Source organism: Watersipora subatra, chromosome 8, assembly GCF_963576615.1.
Source record: "Watersipora subatra chromosome 8, tzWatSuba1.1, whole genome shotgun sequence".
Taxonomy (NCBI): Eukaryota; Metazoa; Bryozoa; class Gymnolaemata; order Cheilostomatida; family Watersiporidae; genus Watersipora; species Watersipora subatra.
Genome location: NC_088715.1, coordinates 54,338,831 through 54,361,666, shown reverse-complemented (window position 1 = coordinate 54,361,666; position 22,836 = coordinate 54,338,831). Strand labels below are relative to the sequence as shown.

At 37.6% G+C, this 22,836-nt stretch overlaps 1 protein-coding gene and 1 long non-coding RNA gene across 3 annotated transcripts in view; both read right to left on the bottom strand.

Annotated features, from left to right (window-relative positions):
- The window catches only part of LOC137401615 (uncharacterized), a 29,788-nt gene extending 14,459 nt beyond the window's left edge, over positions 1–15,329 (bottom strand). For both annotated transcript variants that reach the window (XR_010979363.1, XR_010979364.1), the window contains exons 1-3: positions 15,183–15,329; positions 11,758–11,814; positions 9,948–10,004 (exon numbers count right to left, since the gene is read on the bottom strand). This is a non-coding gene — a long non-coding RNA (uncharacterized lncRNA). The remainder of the gene's footprint in view (positions 1–9,947; positions 10,005–11,757; positions 11,815–15,182) is intronic.
- Positions 722–3,213, bottom strand: LOC137402069 (uncharacterized). The gene is made up of 3 exons (XM_068088536.1): positions 3,080–3,213; positions 2,125–2,140; positions 722–2,058 (listed from the first exon to the last, which is right to left on the bottom strand). The coding sequence occupies exons 1-3, from the start codon at positions 3,211–3,213 to the stop codon at positions 862–864; spliced, it is 1,347 nt and encodes a 448-aa protein (XP_067944637.1). The 3' UTR covers positions 722–861.
- Positions 15,330–22,836: the final 7,507 nt, after the last annotated feature.

Genomic DNA, 22,836 nt, shown 5'->3' with positions numbered 1-22,836 from the left:
AGTGCTGGTCAAATGAATAGCAATACACGAGATGTTATGGATGAATAGCTATGCAAATGGCTTTGTACTAACTGTAGAGTTTTAAACAAACTCTAAAACTCTGGTGATTGTTGGGATTGAGAGTAGAGGAACTTTACTGATGTGTACTATGCCAGTTATTGCTTTATTGCATAATAACACCGTGAAGCCTGTTAAAGTATGGAAATCGTAATAAATTCAGTCCATATCAAGTACAGAAAACATGACAATAATCATGGTAATGCTTGAACACAATTGCTGCCAACAGTATTAATTAATTCAAATTGAAATTAATGAATATAAACTGAAACATGAGTGAATAAAGTTGCGTAACTGACCTGTTCTATCTCTATGGTTGCAATCCCAGTGGTTTAATAAGTTCAATACGTTATCTATAGTTCGCGGCTATGCCTTAGTGGATGCTCTGTTGTATCGCATTCACTGAGTCAAGCTATACTTGTTAATAAAGGCAGGTCAGTAGAAGGGCAAAAAACTACCAGTAGAGGTCACCCGTTTTCTGTTCATTGGCCAGATTTACGCGCCCATATGCCCCCACAACCAACCAGAAAGCAACTGAGTCAGCTTGAAGTGTAACGAACACTCAGACCGCTGACCCGGCAAACAATGGTCTATCAAATATACGAAAACATAACCTCCTGCTGAGAGTCAGATGCTTTCCCTACACTCCCATCTAAATTTACTTAAATTTACCCTACAGTTTAAAAGAACTTATTGTTGATATGTTTATTTATGCTAGCATAAAATATGGAATACCACAACCCTAGCATTATCGTAACAAATACTTGCTTAAGCTGCTTAGCATGAAATGAGAAAGAGTGCGATTTATGATCTCAGGAGAAGCACAATTTTATTAACTGCTCTCCTCAACACAGTCGGGGGTTGTAGTTGCTTCCCTTCACTATCGATGTGTCTGTTTCCGAGTATGACTTCTACGTTCCTGACTAGGCCATCCTTTCCTGGTGATGTCTGTGTGACCTTGCCAATCTTCCAGTCAGATCTAGCCACATTTTCATCCAATATCATAACGATATCTCCCACCTTAATATTCTTACGCTCTGTTTTCCATTTCTGTCGCGGAATTATTGAGTTCAAGTACTCCGTCTTCCAAGCCAGCCAGAATTCATCCGCCATCCTCTGTGATATCTTCCATCTAGCCCTACTGTACAAGTTCTCGTCAGGAAACTCACCCGGTGGAGGTGCTACCAGTGTCGACCGTTTCGAGGTCAGGAGGTGGTTAGGAGTGTGGATTTCGTCTTCGGTAGAGACGATTGAGGTGGCATTTAATGGTCTGTTGTTGACAATGTTGGCTGCTTCACACAGTGCTGTTCTCAAAGCTTTTGTGTCCATCTTGTGTTTGAACTTCAGTGCCATGCCGTTGAGTACTGCACGCACTGATCGGATCAGTCTTTCTGTGGCGCCACCTTGGTGACTTGCATTTGGCGAGTTGAACTTGAAGATAATCTTGTTTTTCTGCAAGTACTGCTTCAAGTCAGGGTGAGCCAGGTCAAACTGTTTTTCCAGCTCGTTTTTAGCACCAACCAAGTTGGTTCCGTTGTCGCATACAATTGTTTGAATTGGACCCCGGATAGCCATGAAACATCTTAGTGCCTGGATCAGACTGTCGGAGCTCATGTCCTCCAAAATTTCGATGTGGATGGCTCTGGAGTACAAACATGCAGTTATCAGCCCCCATCGCTTTAGCTCCGTTCGTCTTTCTTTGACATAGAATGGACCGAATACGTCAACGCCTACGTGAGTAAAGGGTGGTGTGCGGGCTAACCTTTCTTCTGGAAGTTGTCCCATTAGTTGAGTCGCGGGAGCCTTCCTCAAGCGTTTGCAGTTTACACACTTTCCTATCAAGTTCTTAATTTGTCCGGTGCTGTTCACTAACCAGTATCCAGCTTCTCTTATTGCTGCCAACGTGCTTCGCCGTCCCAGATGATAGATTCTTTCGTGATAGTGTTTGGCAATCAGATATGACACATGGGTGTGTTTCGGTATTAGAACTGGATGCTTTTCCTCCATAGTTAAGTCTGTTTGGTTTTCCAGTCTCCCACCAACACGCACTAGCCCGTTGTTGTCCACATATGGGTGTAGTTTAGTAAGAGATTTATTCTTTGCTTTCGTTGGGTAAGCTGTGGTTTGAATCTCTAAGATAATAAAAATTTCGGCCTCTTGTAGCTCGCTTGGTGTTGTTTCGGTTATTTTCCAGGTCTTTTGTCTTGCGAATTTCTTCAGAATAGCTATGCTTCTGATGAGCGTCATCCAGTTACTGTATATATTGAATTTCTGCGTGATATTCGAGGTCCTCGTTGTAGCATGAGAGGTTACCTTGCGTAGCTCTGGATCATTCTCGGGAAGAACAGCGTCAGCTTTGTTGCTATGAGTATACACTGAAATGTCTAGTTTGTGTAGAAACTTCGGTCCTTGGAACCAATTTGGACTTGATATGAGACCACTAGTGGATGATCCACGGGACACAATGTCTGCGGGGTTGTCTGCTGTTGTTACATAGTTCCATTTTTTAGTGTCTGTGTGAAGTTTTATTTCTTTGACACGGTTCGCGACGTACATGTGGAATCTTCGACAGTCATTGTTGAGGTAGCCTAGAACGATATTGGAATCCGTCCAGAACATTTCCTTGTCGATCTCCATATGCAACTCCTTTCTCAGTGTTACTGACAAACGAGCAGCTGTCACTGCTCCTTGAAGTTCGAGCCTAGGGATAGTTGTGGGTTTGTTCAGAGGGGCTACTCTTGACTTGGCAAGAATTAAGTTGCAGTTAATCTTGCCTTGATCATCGATTTGTCTCACGTATGAACAAGCTCCATACCCGGCTGTACTCGCATCACTGAAGTGATGTAACTCAGTTGACACGATGTTTCCCTCCGGCTTGAAACATCGTTGTACATTTAGCTGCGCCAGCTTGGGCAGTTCAGAAGTCCATTTTGTCCATTGTTCTGCTTCATCAGTAGGGATTAGTTGGTCCCATGACAGTCCAGATGAGATACATCGTTGTAAGATTCGCTTTCCATTCAATATTACAGGTGATATAAGTCCCATAGGATCATAGATCTGGGCTATTGTGGAAAGCATGGTTCTCTTTGTTGACGGCTTGTTCAAAGAAGCAGGGGTGGTGAAATGGAATGTGTCTGCTTCGAGGTTCCACTCCATCCCAAGAGTTCTGTCACATGGTAATTGATCGGCAAAAAGGTTCAGACTCTTGGTTGATTCACCCCTCTCTGAAGGGGGTACTGCCGCTAGCACTTGCTTGTCGTTTGAAAGATATTTGTGCAGGCGTATACCTGCTTTGGAACATAGCTCTGTGGCGGTCTGAATTAGGTTTACGGCCTCTTGATAGGTCGCCACGCTTGTGACTCCATCGTCTACATAGAAATTGTTCATCAGAAAATCTGCTGCCTTCGGGAATGTTGACTTGTTGTCATTGGCTAGCTTTCTAAGCCCATAGGTGGCTACTCCAGGAGAGGATTTTGCTCCAAATAGATGAACAGTCATACGATATTCCTTGATGGTCTTGGGGTCTTCGCCTGTTGTCCAGAGAAATCTTAAGTAGTCACGGTGAGGCGGGTCCACCTTGAAGTTGTAAAACATGTGTTGGATGTCACAGGTAATGGCAGTGGTTTCTTTCCTAAATCTTAGCAGTATTCCTAGCAAGGAATTTATATGGTCAGGTCCAGTGAGGAGCATGTCATTTAATGATACATTGCTTGACCGTGCCTTACCGTCAAAAACTACTCGTAGTTTTCCCTTTCTCTTATGCCGAACGGCAAAGTGTGGTAAATACCACACTTTTCCTTGCTCTGCGGGAGTTGACATGACTTCTTCAGCGTGTCCGTTGGCTATGAGATCCTTCATGAACTTTGTATACTCTCTCTTATCCCCTTCTGATCTTTCGAGCTTTCTCAGCTGTTGCTTCAGTCGTAGTTCAGCTTGCTGGCGGTTGTTTGGTAGCTCTGGTTCAGATCTAAATGGTAGCGGCATCATCAGGTTTCCCTTGCCGTCCTTTGTGATTCCCCTCTCTAGTATATCGATGAATTTCATATCTTCTTGCGAAGTGGCCCCTTCAGTGTTAATATCTCTGAAGTCCTGATCAAGAAGGTTGAGTAGTTCGGTATCCCTAGCGGTATATGTATTGTATGACTTTCTTGCGGCGGTCAGCTCTCTACCACCACACATGGTCCATCCGAATAGTGTTTTTGATGCAAACGGTCTGCCATCCATGCAAGTTCTACTTTCTAGAGGTTGAATGATCTCAGTATGATTCATTCCTATCAGTAATGCTACTGGTATGTCTAGCAATGGTGGTATTTGGCTTGCTATATCTCTGAGATGAGGTAACTTTCTTGCTTGTTCTGGGGAGGGCAACTGACTTTTGTTGCAGAATATAGCTCTTTGGTATGCACTAATGTTAGCTTGGTTGTCATTCATGTACCCTGTTAGAAGTATGTTGTCATACCTCTCGAGATTAGTCGTTTCAGGACCGTTCATTGTGTGGATAGTTATGTCGTGCTCTACTGCACTAGCCGTGGCTCCCAGCCGTGAGATTGCTTCTGGTGAAACGTAGCAGGAATCAGACATTGTGTCTAGCAATGCATAGACTAGCATTTTCTGGCCAGTTCCTGCTGACACATAGACTGGTATAGCCATACTTGTCAGTCTACTTCCCAAACGAGTGGCCTTACAAGACTTCTGCTTGTCTTCTTTTGAGGTTTTGGGAGTTTCGTATGTCGCTTGATCCATAGGCTTCTGAGAAGGTGGACCGGTAGTTTGTGGTAAGTTCGCAGGTTGTTTACGTCTTTGGCCTTCCTTGCTTTCACTAAAAGCTGATACCTTCTGAGAGTCACTTCTGTTTGGTTTCCAATTGTTATCGTGATTGGCCGTCGCGTGACTCTTTCCACACAAAAGACATCTTAAAGTCGAGTTGCAGCCCTTAGATCGATGGCCTTTAACATAACAACGGAAGCAAATCCCTTGTTTCTTTACAAATTCTTGCTTCTGCGATTTTTCCATCTCTTGCAGACGATAGCAGTCGACGGTTTCGTGGTTGCCAAGTGTGCAGTTCAGGCAACCCTTTGCTGTAGAAGTAGAGTAACTCTTAACACTTCTCAGGGGTTCGGAACTTGAGGTTTTGGTTGCCCTTGGAGACTCAGAAGCATTGTTACGCTTGATTCTATTGGCTTGCGAGCTGAGTGCCTGCGAAATAGGGAGTGACATAATTCGAGCCTCTTCTCTTACGAAGGAGCAGAATTCATGGAATTTTGGATATCTTTGCTCGCACTCCTCCAGCTTGCCAACCACTCTAACCCATTTAAGCTTAAGCCAATCTGGAAGCTTTTGGCACATTTTCTCATTTTCATTATAGTCGTTTAGAACGTCAAGTGTGCTGACAGATGACATAGCACTTTTTAAGTGACAAAGAAAGTCACTGTACTCTGTCAGTGCCTTGCCATTTCTTGGATGGATCTGTGGCCACTCATCTAGCCTCTTTCGAAATCCTCTGGCAATATTATGTTGGTTTCCGAATCGTTCCTTAAGAATAGCTCTTGCTGACAGGTATGCTTCGTTTGTATTTGTGATAAAGTGGCCTTCAATGCACCTTCTTGCGTCTCCAGTTATGAATCTTTTGAGGTGACGCAGTCTTTCATGCCCCTGTATGTTCTCTGCTTGTAGAAAGTTGTTGAGGTCCACTTCCCAATCAGAAAATTGGAGAACATCACCTTCAAAGATAACTGGTTCTACAGACCTTTTATTTGCACTTATTGCCAATGTCAGAGTTTCAGCTAATCTGTTCATTGCATTAGTTTCTGGTGAGATTTCTTGGTTAGAAGCAATAGCATGCTGTCGCTGTGTAGCAGTGAGCCATTGAGTTTGTGGTAGTGTGCCTGAAGCAGGCGCATCGGATTTTGCTATCACATTTACTACTTCTGGGCACGTCTCTACTGCGGTTGAGTTTCTTACTTCAAGAGCTGTCCTCGTTTGGGGTGAGTTCTGCTCTACAACAGCTGCCTCCACTTGACTAGAGTCACCAACTGCGGGAGTTGCCTCCGTTTGACCAGGGTCACCAACTGCGGGAGTTGCCTCCGCTTGGCTGCTGCTGGCATCCCCGAACTGTATGCTGCTGTTTTCTGACAGTCTAACCAGCTCTTGAAATTGTCGGTTTTCTTCTTCTAACTCTGCAGTTAATCTTCTTTTCATGTCTTCTTCTGTCTTTGCTTGTTCTTCTTCCAGCCTGTCAAGCCGATCCTCGATGGCCTCCCTGAGTTTGCGAGCATGCGCCATAAAATGATAAAACATTGTTTTGGTTTGTGGCGCTACTCTACCTTCATCTTTATCATACAAGTTCACAAGATCATTATATGAGTGCAAAAGAGTGTTCACTCTCTCAGCTAACAAATCATGCATGTCATACAGTGCCTCTAGGGCAACACCACGAGCTAGATTGTCCTGTATTTCATTAAGATATCTGTACTCTGAGTTGATCTCTTTTGAGATCTTTACTTGCAACTGATAAGCTTTACTTTCCTTACCGACCAATGTTAGCGCAGTTTTCCGACGCGTACGCGCTGAAAATTCATGATTCACGTCTGTTGAAGCGCTGCTTTCAGTTTCAGAGCTGCTAATACTAGATGCGCTAAGAGTCAATTTTTCTGAGTGTAGTTCGGTGACAACTGACTCACTAGCAGGGTTTAGATCGTGTTCCACTGCATTGTGAATTTCTGGTTGTTTGCCAAGGTCAGAACCCCCCGGGTGTTCCCCATCGCCATCAATCAACTCACCACCCCCAGAGTCAGCCATGGGTTAGCACAGGGCCACAAAACTCAGCCAAGTTCGCAGAAGTGGAGTGACCTCTAATGGTTTACAGTGGGTTAATGAAAATATTGAGTTCAAAAAAAAAAAATTTAGATTATACTTCGAATCAAATTCCTAAAACAATATATTCTGGTACTCTAATAATTAACTAGCTATCTTCTAAATGCATACAGTTTATAGCCGATTTCCTGAATATAAGGAGCTTAAAATAAAGGTATGAATGGCTTGAAATAGTCACGAAATATGCTTTCAGGTAATGATCTTCTAGAATTTGACTGGTTGAGATAACTCCTAGATAGGAACAGTTTGAGTTAACTCCTGGTATGAGCAGCTGCTAGATTGACAGTTTCAATATGGATAGATCGTATGCAATTACATGCATGTGGATACTCTTTCAGCTGCTGCTCCAGCAATACTCTGTAGAATGGCTACAGTAACAAGTTGACCTTTACTAGGCTACTTAGCTGACAAGATTCTGTTGATGCTGACTTATGGCTGGCTTGTTGTTCTTTTTCCTCCGCTCTGTCTGTTAGAGATCGGAAGGCTTCACTGTAGAGTTTTAAACAAACTCTAAAACTCTGGTGATTGTTGGGATTGAGAGTAGAGGAACTTTACTGATGTGTACTATGCCAGTTATTGCTTTATTGCATAATAACACCGTGAAGCCTGTTAAAGTATGGAAATCGTAATAAATTCAGTCCATATCAAGTACAGAAAACATGACAATAATCATGGTAATGCTTGAACACAATTGCTGCCAACAGTATTAATTAATTCAAATTGAAATTAATGAATATAAACTGAAACATGAGTGAATAAAGTTGCGTAACTGACCTGTTCTATCTCTATGGTTGCAATCCCAGTGGTTTAATAAGTTCAATACGTTATCTATAGTTCGCGGCTATGCCTTAGTGGATGCTCTGTTGTATCGCATTCACTGAGTCAAGCTATACTTGTTAATAAAGGCAGGTCAGTAGAAGGGCAAAAAACTACCAGTAGAGGTCACCCGTTTTCTGTTCATTGGCCAGATTTACGCGCCCATATGCCCCCACAACCAACCAGAAAGCAACTGAGTCAGCTTGAAGTGTAACGAACACTCAGACCGCTGACCCGGCAAACAATGGTCTATCAAATATACGAAAACATAACCTCCTGCTGAGAGTCAGATGCTTTCCCTACACTAACCCTTGGTATGAAATATTACCCAAGCCTGTGTCATTAGACAGCAACCACATTTGCTAGTTAAAGCTCTAATTTTCAAATAAATTAGACAATGCTATGTAAATACATGTAAGATAATATCATAGTTGTTAAATATAAATACAAACTTGTAAAAATCCATGATACGAAACCGAGTTTTAACCCGTTGATCCTTGTTCGATCTAATCAATGTGTGTCAGTAAACCTAGACAATATGTCTAGCAATCCGAAGTTATTAATTTTTTACCAAATATATCTAAACGTGCTAACAATGCAATGATATTTGGTGAAACAGCAGTACAAAAAGTCGGACAACCTACAGCAGATGTCATCAAACAGAAAAAAACAGTATGTCACCATTATTCGGGCTAAAACTATAAAAGTTCGCACGATTTTAAACACTCATTAAACATTTACAGATAATATTCATCCATAGCACGCTCATCATCCTTTCATGACTCAAAATATACTGGAAATTTATATTTACTATCATAAAATTCCACATTTGTATCACAGTCATTTATGACCTACCAACGAATGAGTCATATTGATTGTTTCGCGATATCATTCTAATAAAATGTGTTATTATAATGAAAGAAGTAGATAAAGATAAGTGAAAAATGTTACAAATGGAAGTAAAATTTTGAATCTAACATCCTGCAAAAGAATTAATTTTATTAGTTTTTGCTGTTGCTTAAAAACATATTTTGTAAACAGAACCATATGGAAGCCTGTATTCCGCCATTAAGGTTTCTGCCACAGCCTACGCAATTCCGTAATACCAGCTGTGAGAGTTCAGAGGGCTAACATTGATGAGATACTGCATTATTTACTGTTTTGGTTAGTATTGTTCCTTATACCTAAATTGTAAAAAAAAAAGAAAAATAATTTTCTTTTGTTTTGCAGGTACAACTACAAAAACATTGACAACAAGCGTGATAATCTCAAATCAGAAGATTGGAGACTAAAATTATAAAAACACTACACCATTCTATGTCATTTTAATTGAACAAGTTGAACTGACTGAAACATGTTACATCTCCGGTGTTTTTTTTTTGTAAAACCTAACTTAATACATGACACCAGCATAGTCAGCGTGATATTTAAATGCAACTATAATTATTTCCCGAGTTGCATTAGTCCATAGCAAGCATAGTTGCTGAATATTGCACATCTTTCAAGTGGAGTAAACCCAGCACTTATACATTCTGCTCAAAGAGTTCTTGTGCCAAATCTCAAACTCAGCAGTCAAAATTCTAGCCAACAAGATAAAAATACTCAAACTTTTAAATATCAAGATTTGAGAGAAGATAATTCCCGAATTTCCAGTGAGTATAATACTACTTTGTACTAACAAAAGTCAACCAAAATACCATGAGAACAGTAATACACAGTGTGGGTAAGGTTAGTCGGCTAGGCTATTAAAAACTAGATGAAATCATAATTGTTATATACAGGGTTTAGCTTTATAAGAGGGTCAGTATGGTGTAATCTCAAGAGTTCAAAACTTTCAAGTTGGAAACATTGGAAAACATTGAAATCAATGTTCAGAGGCTAAGCATGACACTAAACCACAAAAATGTTCATTTTAATGTCATTACCAGAGCTATATTGATTGCTAATTATGATTTTTGTTATGTGGGTCTACAGAAAAAGCTATCTTAAATAGTACTCCACCCTTTCCTATTATAATTAGTTAAAGCAATATGATTTTTAAATTTCTTGTTGGCATGAGTAACAGTAACAAAATAACAAGAAAAGAGGGCGTTCAGCTAAAGACTAAGACACAGTTGTTATCAAAATTATAGACCATATAATTAAACCCTGAAAATAAAATTGAAAAAGGAGTCACACTGTTTTATCTTGTCAGTACATACCTGCAACCAAAAGCAAGTCAGGCATCATAGCATCATTACGACACACGATTGCAGAATCTACAGAAAAAAAAGACAATTGATGGTGACCATGCATTCATGTTGACCAAGATAAGTTAGACAGTACATCACAAGTTAGACAAAGACACACGAGTAACGCATGTAAACAAGTGCCAGCGAGGTGTTGACAGTGGCTGATGGGATTAGCCATTTCTCTGAACTAAACAATCACCAGCCACGCTATTACATAATGCCATACACTCAGCTATACACAAATGGATGTTTAAATAATGCTAGCTACTAGATTATGACCTTCAGTTCTTGAACTGGGTAATGTCTGGCTCTGAAAGCTAAAGCTTGCAAGATACAAAAGGGGTCCCACAGCACATTGGATAACTATCAAGCAAATTTAGTCATTGATTTTGCTAATGCTGCACACAAATTTGTTGCTAACTAGCATATTAATGTGTATACAGAGAGCTTAATTATTTTACATGTATCTGTATCATGGTTCAAAAGCTAAGCTTGCTGAAAAATTATTTAGTAATTCATATCTACCAAAGCATTATGAATTATAGCAACTCTCGACTACTGCCAATCGCTTGACATTTCTACAGTTTCTTCGGCTTTTATGACTACAGAGGTTTTCTTGGTTTGCGATTAGGTTATCTGGAGTGTTCTTGTCCCTGCATACACATATATCTTTTTTGATCACTCAAACCTTATCTCTATCTCTTCTTCAAGTACATAGAACAATTTAAGTATTGTTCAATATATATACTTAAATTGTAATTTTACAGGTGAAAATAACTTTTTATCATTTTGCAGGTAGAACTACAAAAACATTGGCGACAAGCGTCAGAATCTCAAATAAGAAGAATGGAGACTAAAATTATAAAAACACTACACGACTCCATGTCATATTTAATTGTACTAGTAGAACTTACTGAAACATGCTATATCTATGGTGTTTTATGTGTACAACCTGAATTATTACAAGACACCAACTTAGTCATCATGATATTGAAATGCAATTATAATTATTTCCATAGTTGCATTAGTTCGTAGCAAGCCTGGTTGTTGAATATCACACATCTTTCAGTCCCAGTAAACCCAGCATTAATCCATTCTGTTCAAATAATTCAAGCGCCAAATCTCACACGCAGCAGTCTAAATTCTAGCCAACAAGATAAAAATACTCAAACTTTCTAATTACAAGATTTGAGAGAAGATAACCCCATGAATTTTCAGTGAGCTTCACGGCTAGTGCCAAACCCTAATTTGTACTAACAAAAATCAGCCACAATACAATCAGGACAGTACTACACAGTGTAGGTAAGGTTAGTCGGCTAGGCTATTAAGAACTAGATGAAATCATATTTGTTATAGACAGGGTTAAGCTTTATAAGAGGGTCAGTATGGTGTAATCCCAAGAGTTCAAAACTTTCAAGTTAGAAACATTGGAAAACATTGAAATCAATGTTCAGAGGCTAAGCATGACACTAAACCACAAAAATGTTAATTTTAATGTCATGACCAGAGCTATATTGATTGCTAATTATGATTTTTGTAATGTGGGTCTACAGAAAAACGCTATCTTAAATAGTACTCCACCTTTCCTATTATAATTAGTTAAAACAATATGATTTTTAAATTTCTTGTTGGCATGAGTAACAGTAACAAAATAACAAGAAAAGAGGGCGTTCAGCTAAAGACTAAGTCACAGTTGTTATCAAAATTATAGACCATATAATTAAACCCTGAAAATAAAATTGAAAAAAGAGTCACACTGTTTTATCTTGTCAGTACATACCTGCAACCAAAAGCAAGTCAGGCATCATAGCATCATTGCGACACACGATTGCAGAATCTACAGAAAAAAAAGACAATTGATGGTGAGCATGCATTCATGTTGACCAAGACCAGTTAGACAGTACATCACAAGTTATGGTGCGTTTACACTGGCCAGGACCGACTCCGATTAGGTGCCAATACCCTGACTCAGACCGGTACCTCAGACATTTCATGTATGGGTGCCGACACCGACTCCCCTTTACATTGCAACGATCGAACCATTTTTTTCGGTACCAACAGCCAATCACAGCGCTTCGCCGTTCTGACCTTCACCCGACCACGCAAAGACGAGTACACATAAAAATCAACGCGTTTGATATGGAAAATTATATACTAGTACTACACTATTACTACTGCTCCTACTACTACCGCTAAAAGCAACTACTGAATGCCGAATGGAATCTTCCGATGACGATTAGATTTTGTTGATGGCAGGATCAGCTGCGGGAGCTCTGACAGTCTGTATTATATGTAATTATATGTTTGTATATATTTTATGTCTATAAATATTTTATTATATGTGTTTTCCTTTTTATTATAGCCTTGTTACTCGTTAGGCTATCAATTGTCGTCGTTTATGTTGTCATATCAACGCACTAGCGGGCATAATTATTGGCCATTTAAACATTGTTACCTGGTGTTTCTACTCGGTTCCGTTAGCCGGAACGGGCAATTTTATTGTATATAAGGGCGCAACGCTCACTTAGTAGACAGAGCGAATGGCCGTACGCTCCTCGGCTAGTAAATTTCCTTCGCTAATAAAACCTTGAATAAAATCACACTCAATTTATTTCTGTATGAAATAATTTAGATCGTGCCAAGTAAGGACCGGCAAATTCCTTTAAAGTAGTACATGTAGTAGAACTAGTAGTAGTACTAGTAGTAGTCATACAACTGGCTATTCACTTTTAATTAATTTAAATAAAAGCTCACTATCAGAAAGAGCACTAGGGAAAGTTTAATGACAGTCTCCTAGCCTCTCATTAAACCTAGCCCTTTCGTTTCATAAACTTAGAACTGCCATTAAAGCTTAGGCTCATTTAATCAGAGGCTCCTAGCTTATGATTGGCTGATGAGCTGCTGGGATTCACCGACACCGACTTTCAAATCAGCACCAACACCGATCTCTCTGCTCACACCTACCGATGCCGACACTGACTCATCAAATTGGTCTGTGCTCGACAAAATGGGTGACAAAATCGGCCAGTGTACACGCACCATTAGACAAAGAAGCATGAGTAATGCATGTAACAAGTGCCAGCGAGGTGTTGACAGTGGCCGATGGGATTAAGGCGTGGTCACACGAGCACCGAACCGACGTAGGATCGGTTCGGTTCGGAGGCTGGTTCGGTTCGTGGCACATGTCACACGGTCACCGAAGTAACTTCGATTACTAGATACCATACGTATAGAGACAGGACACGGTTTCATTAGTAGTTGTTATGTATTTGAGTTAAATATTTCTATTGTAAACAAAAAAACTTTGAGAAACAATTATAAATTATAATTACACAACAGATTTATCAGAAGATCGTTCGGCTGCTCAAAATAAATCACTCGATACAAATATTTTGCTAACCCTTCCCATCAACATAATTATATTTTTTTTATTAACATATGAATGTTTTTCTATGCTGAGTGCATAACAAACAAAAACAGTCTTTATCATAGTACTGTGGTTTTACATAAATAAATCAGTCAACGATAGTTCATCAGGATGAATATGACACATTACTTATATTCTACACGAAGGAAAATCACAACCATTCCCCTACATTTATGCAAAACCTAAGTGCAACATCTTACATTTATGCAACCCAATCACAAGTCCGGGTGAACCTTGTCGTAAATTGCTTCATGTTGTTTATTTAACGAAATAAAAGTATCGTCCCATTTCTTTTTTAACTTTACTCACACGCACGTAAGAAAAAATGTGACGCGTGCTCGCTAGAATTCTAGAATTTTAACCAGCCAATAAGAGCAAGGGTTCGGCACGAAATTTCGAGCAGTACCGAAATAGTTCGCTTCGGCCAGAAATGTCCTCAGCCGAACTTTTTAGAGCTGAAAACGACGTCGTGTTGCGTCATTTAGTTCGGTTCGGTGCCCGTGTGACCACGGCTTTAGCCTGAACTAAACAACCACCAGCCATGCTATTACATAATGCCATACCCTCAGCTATATACAAATGGATGGTTAAATAATGCTAGCTACTAGATTATGACCTTCAGTTCTTGAACTGGGTAATGTCTGGCTCTGAAAGCTAAAGCTCACAAGAGACAAAAAGTGTCCTGCAGCAAACTGGAAACTATAAAGCAAATTTTAGTCATTGATTTTGCTAATGCTACACACAAATTTGTTGCTAACTAGCATATTAATGTGTATACAGAGAGCTTACTTATTTTGCATGTATCTGTATCATGGTTGATTAGCCAATCAAAAAAATGTTCAAAAGCTAAGCTTATGGCAAAATAGTCATTTTCTCTTAAGTAATATCTGCAACTGGGAATATTAATAATATCATTCAATAATATAAACATCCATGGTAAAAGATTTTTCTCATGTCATGCGTATCTAATATCCTTCACAAAGCCTTGTTAGCAAAACTGATGCTACATGTAGTTCTAGCATTATACAATGTTGCTCATTTTACATCCATTTTTCGTCCTAAATTTCTATACTGAAAAATGAACTACTGCTAACTTTTGCCTTGCAATGGAAGCTTTGATAAGCATATGGTACGGAAATAATTTTTGTATGAATATTACAATATAAATTATATACCATTTCACTATTCAGTTCTTAAACATCCTTCTGTAAACCATATTATTGAAACAGTTGCTGTACATTTTTGAATCCCTTGAAATCTTTAAAAAGTTGAAAAACTTATCATTCGCGACCTTGAAGCTTTAATGTAAAGCATGCATCTAGCAACCAGTTAGCAAGACAACATTTTTCTGTAATCCATATCTACGGAAACATTACCAAGGATAGCGACTCTCAATTCTTGCAAATCACTTGACATTTCTACAGTTATCTTCAGCTTTTAAAACTACATATGTTGTCTTGGCCTGCGCGGTCAGGTGGGTTTTTGTACCTGCATATTTTTTGCTCCCTATAACTTTATATCTAAGCATTCATAACAGCCTTTCTCTTCTTTGATTTTCTGCTTTTCAGTTGTTATACGACTAACACATATATAAAGTCAGAATGACTGCGTTAAAACATGAATATGAAATAAATGTTAGGCTACAATCATTCAGGCTTCTAATAAAAGTCCTAATTTTTTGTTACTTTGGATGTGTGACAACCATAAATTCTTTAGTTCAATGTAATCTCCAAAGTACATGGTAAGCCAGAGCTAAAGCATAAGCACACATAGGCTACCTGCTACCTCCACTATCTGTCCTATTTCTTAAATAGAGTTTTAGCCTATCCTTGTTCGTCTAAATCAGAAACTAAAGCTAAAAGCCTGACTGTAACGAGATGGAATGAGTTAGATTTACAGCCTTACTTAGGCCTGGTTCGAACCAATATGGCATCTAAGACACGTGTGACAGAGTACCTGTTATGCAAGCGATCGCTCATGGACTACAAGCTCAGAGTGCGCGACTATTATGTCCTACAGAAAGAAATGTCGTCATTTGCGCAATTAAATTAATTTGATGCCCATACGCAGCTACACAATTTGTTTGCTTTCCAGCTGTTGGATACATAATGAGTCGAGATTACGCAGCTGTCCCCAGGTCTGAACCCGGCCTCACCTTAGCATGCGCAGACAAAGGAGTGCCACACTGATAATTTCAAGATAAGATAAACTTCACTACAGGATTTGTAAATTTTTGATGGTTTTAATTTATACGCTACCACATGCACAATAATATATATATATATATATATATATATATATATATATATATATATATATACAATATATCATTATATTTTTAAAACAATAACTGCAAGAGACTTGCCAAATCATTAGTTCAAAAGGCAATGATGAAAGCGGGGATGAATTTGAGCACAAATTTAAAAAACAATATTTGCATAGTGCATAAAATGCTTTAGAAAAAAATATATTTGAAGCATATAGGTGCCTTTTAATGCTTTTTAAATGCTTTCTGGAAGGCTCACCTATCTGGTATGTCTATGAAATTTATTTTAAGACTGCAGGGCTTTCTGCAATGCTTTAAAACAGTATACAGTTCACAAGCTATCGGCATGCATAATCCATCATGGCTAACTGATTGTCAATGACAGTAGTTTAAAAACACTGCTACATTAGGCGGCAGTAAAAACTTTTGTTAAATCTTTTCTTTTTCAGTTTAATATATATGATATCTGAGTAAATACAAGATCTTTAAAATTTATTGAAAGCCTTTTACTAAAAGCATTGGAGTAAGTAAGAACGTCAAAGTTCAGAGTGACAGTGAAATGGCATTGCCTTAATTAGTGTGTCTCTATCAAAGCCGGGCACTGCCACACTTTTGCTGTGTCATTTGCTGTTAATTTCTCTCATCCTTTGTCCAGCTGGAGACACTCCATAGGTATTACGTAATTACTCTCGCATTGAGGGTCTGCTGCGCCAAATTGGACATTCACTGATCCCCATAGCTCGTTGCTCTGGCAGTGATTATTTCTAATCACAATCATTCTAAACATAGATGTTTGGATTCATCAAATTGAAAAACATTTAAAATCCCTAATTGGAAATTATGCAAGTCCTATTAAAACATACATGATAATAATTAAAAACTACCGTATGATGGAACAATCTTCTGCCAACACAATCTGTTTGAACTATTATAGCAATAACAAGTAACAGTTATTAGCGGAGAACATTGGCTAAGAGAACATTTCAGGGGTTGATGTAGATCTGGCCATCCATGGGAGCTTATTTGAGAATTGAACAATGAACCACAGTTTGAATGCCAGGAGTTCTAATTGAACAGGCAACGGCTGTCTAAAAAGATAATGAAACTTATGAAAGGTTGGGAAGTTAAAAAGGAGCCTAGCTTAATCATTCTCCAAGTTTGTGATGACAGCTCACACCTAAAAAACAGAAGAACATTGTTTGGTTTAATCCAAACTTGTAAATACTAATGATTGGATCCGATAAGCGCCCCTAGCCCATATAGGTTGCTGTTTTTTTAGGTTTGGCTAACAGCTGAAGCCAAATAAGTAACTAATGTATTATTATTATTGTACCAGAAAATTTGGCCAATATCTTATTATTGGGTTATATAACATCTATAATAGATGTTATATAACTCAATTATAAGATATTGGTCAAATTTTATGGCAAAAATTTCATTAAGAGTTGAAAAACATGTTTTCTTGAGTTGTTTGTGATAGATAGCCAAGCTACTTAATTGCAACGCAAATAAATGGCATTTTGTGCATTTCAAAAGCATAGTAGCAAGAGCTAATGCTTTCACTTCTACATATACAGTTAGGTAGTTGGTATAATGAATCAATTTGGGAGTGGCTACCGGTTTCTGTCTAGATTGCGTAATAGCAAATGTGCTGAGGTTCTACCGTTCTGCTATGTCATACTCTGAACGTTTGCTGAGCCCTATAGTTTGTTGTTGATCTGTATTTCATTTTCATAACAATAATTTTATGAACCTATAAATCTGGAATATTTGATATAAAAAAATTTCATAAAAGGCTTTTATAAATAGACTTGGAAACAATATTTCAGTTTGTTTTTATAACTTTTTTGTGCATTGATAAAGCGATGTAAAGTACAATCACTACAAAGCTAAAACAATCCTCCTCAATATTTCTTACTCTTACAAAAATATTGCTTTCACTACCATCAGAGTCAGTGCTGCTATTTTTTGTCGGTTTAATGAAAAAAAAAGTAAATCTGAATTAGCTATAATATCATCAACATAAGTAAGTATCTGTTGCCTAATGTAAGTTATGTATCTTGGTCTACTAAAATTCACTAAATGCCTCTCATCTTCAGCTCTGTTGTGATACTCTCCTTTACTGTTAAAGCATACGTAGCTCACTGACTCCAGCAAAACAATGCTACTAGCATAGCTCATCAACGACAAAAACAGATACAAAAACCACAGCATAATTGCTTTATAATAGCATACCATAACATACCTTAGGCAAGACTAACTAATGACGAAAAACATCATGAATACTTTAACAGATGATTGAATGTGAGCCAGTGCTAAAACTAATATTAATGACATATTTAATGACAGACTTAATCCTACTCTGCTTATGATAGGTAATCCAATTCACATGTATCTCGGAAGGTTCTTACATAAAACTTACACAATAATGTTGGTTTTTTCGGTTGGAAATTTCCAAACAAAAATTTAAAATTACCTTGTGATTCAATGCTAATTTTATACAACAAATTTTGGACAACATTGTCAATACCATAAAAGTCCTAAATATCATTGGTTATGTTGTCAACGGATAATAAAATCAGGCTACTACGCAATTACTGGGAAGTTCGCGAAAATGCGCTGTCGACCATATATTTCACATAAATGAGCATACGGCAGTGAAAGCGTATACGACACTGTATATTGTTAGTCATATGTATATTTAGTGATCGAATCTTAGGAAAACCAGAAACATGAGTGTACCAGGACCTTTGAAATTTAAATTGAAAATTGAAAATTGAAATCCATTGAAAACTACCAACTAAAAATGTATAATGGTAAAAATTAGATTTAAAAAAAACAAAACACCAAAGGTAATATCAATTAGCTACCTATAGGAAGTGCAACTTTGGCTTTTCCAATCGTTGAAAGAATATACAGTAGGCCTACATTACGAGCTCCTGCAGCATAAATAATATTTTCCAGTGAAGTTTACAATATATTGATTGTACAATATAAGAACAGTAAAATACATGTGAATTGCACAACCCATTCAAAGACCTTTCCAAACTGACCTTTCGGGCATACAAAGAGGAAAAACTTGACGTAATTTTTTTTAAATATGTGGGGTGTACTGTAACTGCAGTAATATTAAGGTGCATTGACAACTTTTCTCTGTTTTTGATCAACCTCATTTGTTTTTTACCATTTTTCAGTACTTCCACAATAACTTGGGGAGCGTACATCTTTGACGTTCATTTACAACGATTTACTAATTTTTCTAAACAGCAATGTATAATCTGCAAAGGAAAACTAATAACAAATATTTTATGTCTACAAGGAAACAAAACAACAAAATATTTTACAAAAGCTGTTCTGCCTGTTCATCACCTATCTGTATTCAGAGGTCAAGGTTAGGAAAAAATAGAACTAGTGATGATACTCCCACTCGTTACATTCACATTGGTGGACTTACGCTGTAACACCTGCGCCAATCAATCGCCTTTATATTTATGAACATTGCACAATTACCCTATTCTCTGTTTTGTCGGTACATCTGGCAATCTGTCACAACCAACTAGATTGCTACAAAAATTATATACATAATATGTATAATGCTATATTCACATAGTCTTCTCTCTCACATGTGAAGCAATCAATATAAACTAACGTTTAAATCAAAGTTGAGAACTTACTCGACTTAGCGTGTAATATGGAATTTTTTTGGTAGTCGGAAGCAAAAACTTTACAGAAATGTATGTCGTCTAGACTTTAGTTCTAAAAGGTATAGGCCTACGTTATAGGAGCGTTTACTGTATATGGTAAGAGTGATGGGAGTGATAAGAATGGCTTAGCCTTGTGGTTAGTCACTCTTGTTAGTAGACTTGCGGTCTGAATGTCATGAGTCCAATATACTGCAAGGCGATTTTCTCATTGCTAAAGCTTTATCGCTATAATTTGGTGAATGAATGACAGACAGACAAACATTAAGATTTGTGTATATATATATATTTGGATTTAACCCTGCATTTATTTATTCTAGCTTGTTCAAACTGCCATTGTGTTATCTTAAAAATTCTAGCAGCAAGGCCAAACGGCTAACATAAATAATATACAAGCTAGGGCCCAGACAGTTCTATTTTCCAAACAGCTTTCTGTAAACTGCATCATCTGATTTGCTCTAAGGTCAGCATATAGCATGCATGCATATACCGTAACAAAAATAACTATTTTTAATGTTTTATGTTTGAATGTACATGTTGGTTCTAGTAAGTGTTACAGAGCAGGCTTTATTATTCACATGTGTGTTCTACCACTCTTTAACTAGCTCTGCCTTACAAACCTGGCCCTTCAGGCTGAGAGCCACATAATGCGTATATAACGAGTATGTGATAATATTGCAAAATACTAGATAAGCAGCTGTAATAACATTGGCCTTGCTTTGACTGCAGCAGCCGTAAATAACATCTCTGTCACATCTAGAAATACTGTGACGATTAATGTTAGTCTTGCTTCATAAATAGGTGTATTTATAGGCCCGCAGGATAAACCCGGCAATCAGCTGAAACTTGACCACTCCGACCCATATTTCTCAGTCCATTGGTCACCTGCACCTAAATTAGGCAGGGCTAAGAATAAAGGGAGTAACAGACAGAAATTCGTGCCTGTCCCAGCAACTATAGGCAATGAATTGGTACACCACAATTAGCTCTAAAGGTTAGCTCTGAGGTTGATTAGGTAACATTGTTTTATGGACTGGCTTGATGATCTGGCCAAATACAGAGCTGAATGCAAGCTGATGATACTAATTAATCTTGGCTTCACTCACATTTTCATTGCTACATCATCCAATATGACTAATGTTGAAGTATAATCAAAATAACTATATTATAGCATTTGTAGACTCCTCCCCTCCTGATACATGGAGTTTTTAAAGAAGGTGCAAACCAACGGTGAACCAACGCCTCAACATCGCTTCAAAATCTTATAAATCGCACCGTCAAATACTTCAAAACCACTCCTGTCTCTTAAATAACCCATTGTTTCCGGACCATATTTACTGGATTGTGTTGGCAACAAAGCAATTGACTGTATTTCATTGCGTATATTATTGTACCCTGTAAAATTATAAAAGCAAGATGTACCAAAAGAAATGATAGTAAAACACATAAGTGCTTGTGAATAAAATACATAAAACAATAAAACAGAGTACATCGACGTGTGGTTATATGATTGATTATATAATAGGCATAAGGCTAAAAGTTATACTTCCTTCCTTGCATAATGAATGTAGTACATTGTGATACAATACAAGCATTTAATAGCAAAATATGCATTAAAACTTTGAAACAAACTCAAAAGATAATAAAATGTATGCGATAGATAGCATATATTAACTTACAATTCCTGGTCTCTTCCAGTTTCAGTTGTCCAGAAATATAAGATATAAAGAAATAAAAGGTAATATTTGTTTGCTAAATAACTGTTTTTTTTAGCTTGAAGTTTATACCAACTTCTTTGCCCTAGAGGCAGCAGCTAAATGACCTGCAGAGTGACCTGACTTTCTTGGTCACGTTACCATGAATGGACAACAAAAGTGTTGTTTGCCTGGTGAGGGCAGTTGAGGACAAGAATGCAAAAACTATTAAAATCTGTTGAAGCTATAACATCAATTGGCCTGATTCATCCCAATACACCCATCTAAGAACTGTGGTAACTGAAGGCCAAAACTTCATGCTGGTTGCTTTCATGACACCAAGGCCAACCTTGTGGGTTCTCAAAAAGGGCACCTGGCTCCATAGATGTTAATTAATATTGAGGTCAAGCCTTTTTACTTGTGGCTGCTACATGCCAACAGACAGCGTGTGTAATTAGAAAATTGTGATAATAATTGAATTTTCGCATCTAGTTGCGTTTTTTCAACAATTCATCTCAACAACTATTAGACATGGTCATGATAAAAAACACTCTAAAATAATTTGAGTTATGACATACTAAACTTTGAAGTATAAAGAATTTATTGTATTATAAACATTTCCAAGTTTTCCTAATATTTTTCAGATATATGGTAAAAGTGAGAATCTTTTTGTCCCCTTGTTAATAGATGTTTGTGTGAATCCCTGTTGCTATCTTCGTTCAAATGTCATTCATGGACAAATTAAAAGTATGTTGGAAACTCATTAAATAAAAATGAGACTGTAAAAATCAACCATTTCAGTTAAGCTCACGCGTTTTGGCTTTATTTTAAAAATTGGAGTTTTGCAAAAATATATTTGGCATATAATTTACCAAGTTTAACTAAAAAAACCTCATAGTCTCAGATTTTGATGATTTTTTTCATATGTTGTTGCCCATATTGAAAAGCGCTTATATCCCAAATTTTGATATTCTAGGGTCATTGGTTCAGGTGCTAAGAAGATTTCAACATTGACCATTTGTAGCCCGAGTTTGAGGGCATAGCACATCTACATGTAGCTGAATTTAGACTCATATGATCTGAAGAATATACAAGTTAAATATCTAGATTTTTGTGTCTACACAAAGTTTCTATATTTACACAAACAAATAGGTTTGAAATTTTTTGGATAAATAAAGGGGGAGATAACTTAAACCAAAAAGGAACAAAAATGCTATTTTAGCGACTATTCAAAAACAATTATCCCTCCTATCATATAATTTGCCTTTGTTTCTGTTATTATTTCTGAATTTCTCCATGCCTCAGCTATCTAAAACTAGTCTCATCTTCTCTGTAGATGTATCAGGTCAGCGTCTGGAAGCCATACAAGAATGAGGTCTTTGTCGAATTACTGCAAAAGGAGAGGTCAAGGTCAACCTGCGGTTTCAACAGTCGCACATTTTTCTCATGTTTTACACCAATTAGCATATGCAGATTTCATTAAAACTATCAAAAGTTTGTGTTTCAGCCTGTAAAATGCTGAAAATTGAGTTACAAATGCCCTCCAAACTCCTTTAAAACTTGCCTCAATCAAATGAGGTTATCCCCCCTTGTCAAGCTTTAACTTGGCTGATTATTAGAATATTATCCTATCAAGTTCAAATATGCCGTGTAATTTTGATTTGTGATTGTGATAGTAATGAGCCTAAAATATTTTCTTAACTTACATTCCTCAATGTTATCAATTGTTGTAGCATCAAATGCATATGCTTTGCCTGAGTTGGTGGTAGAT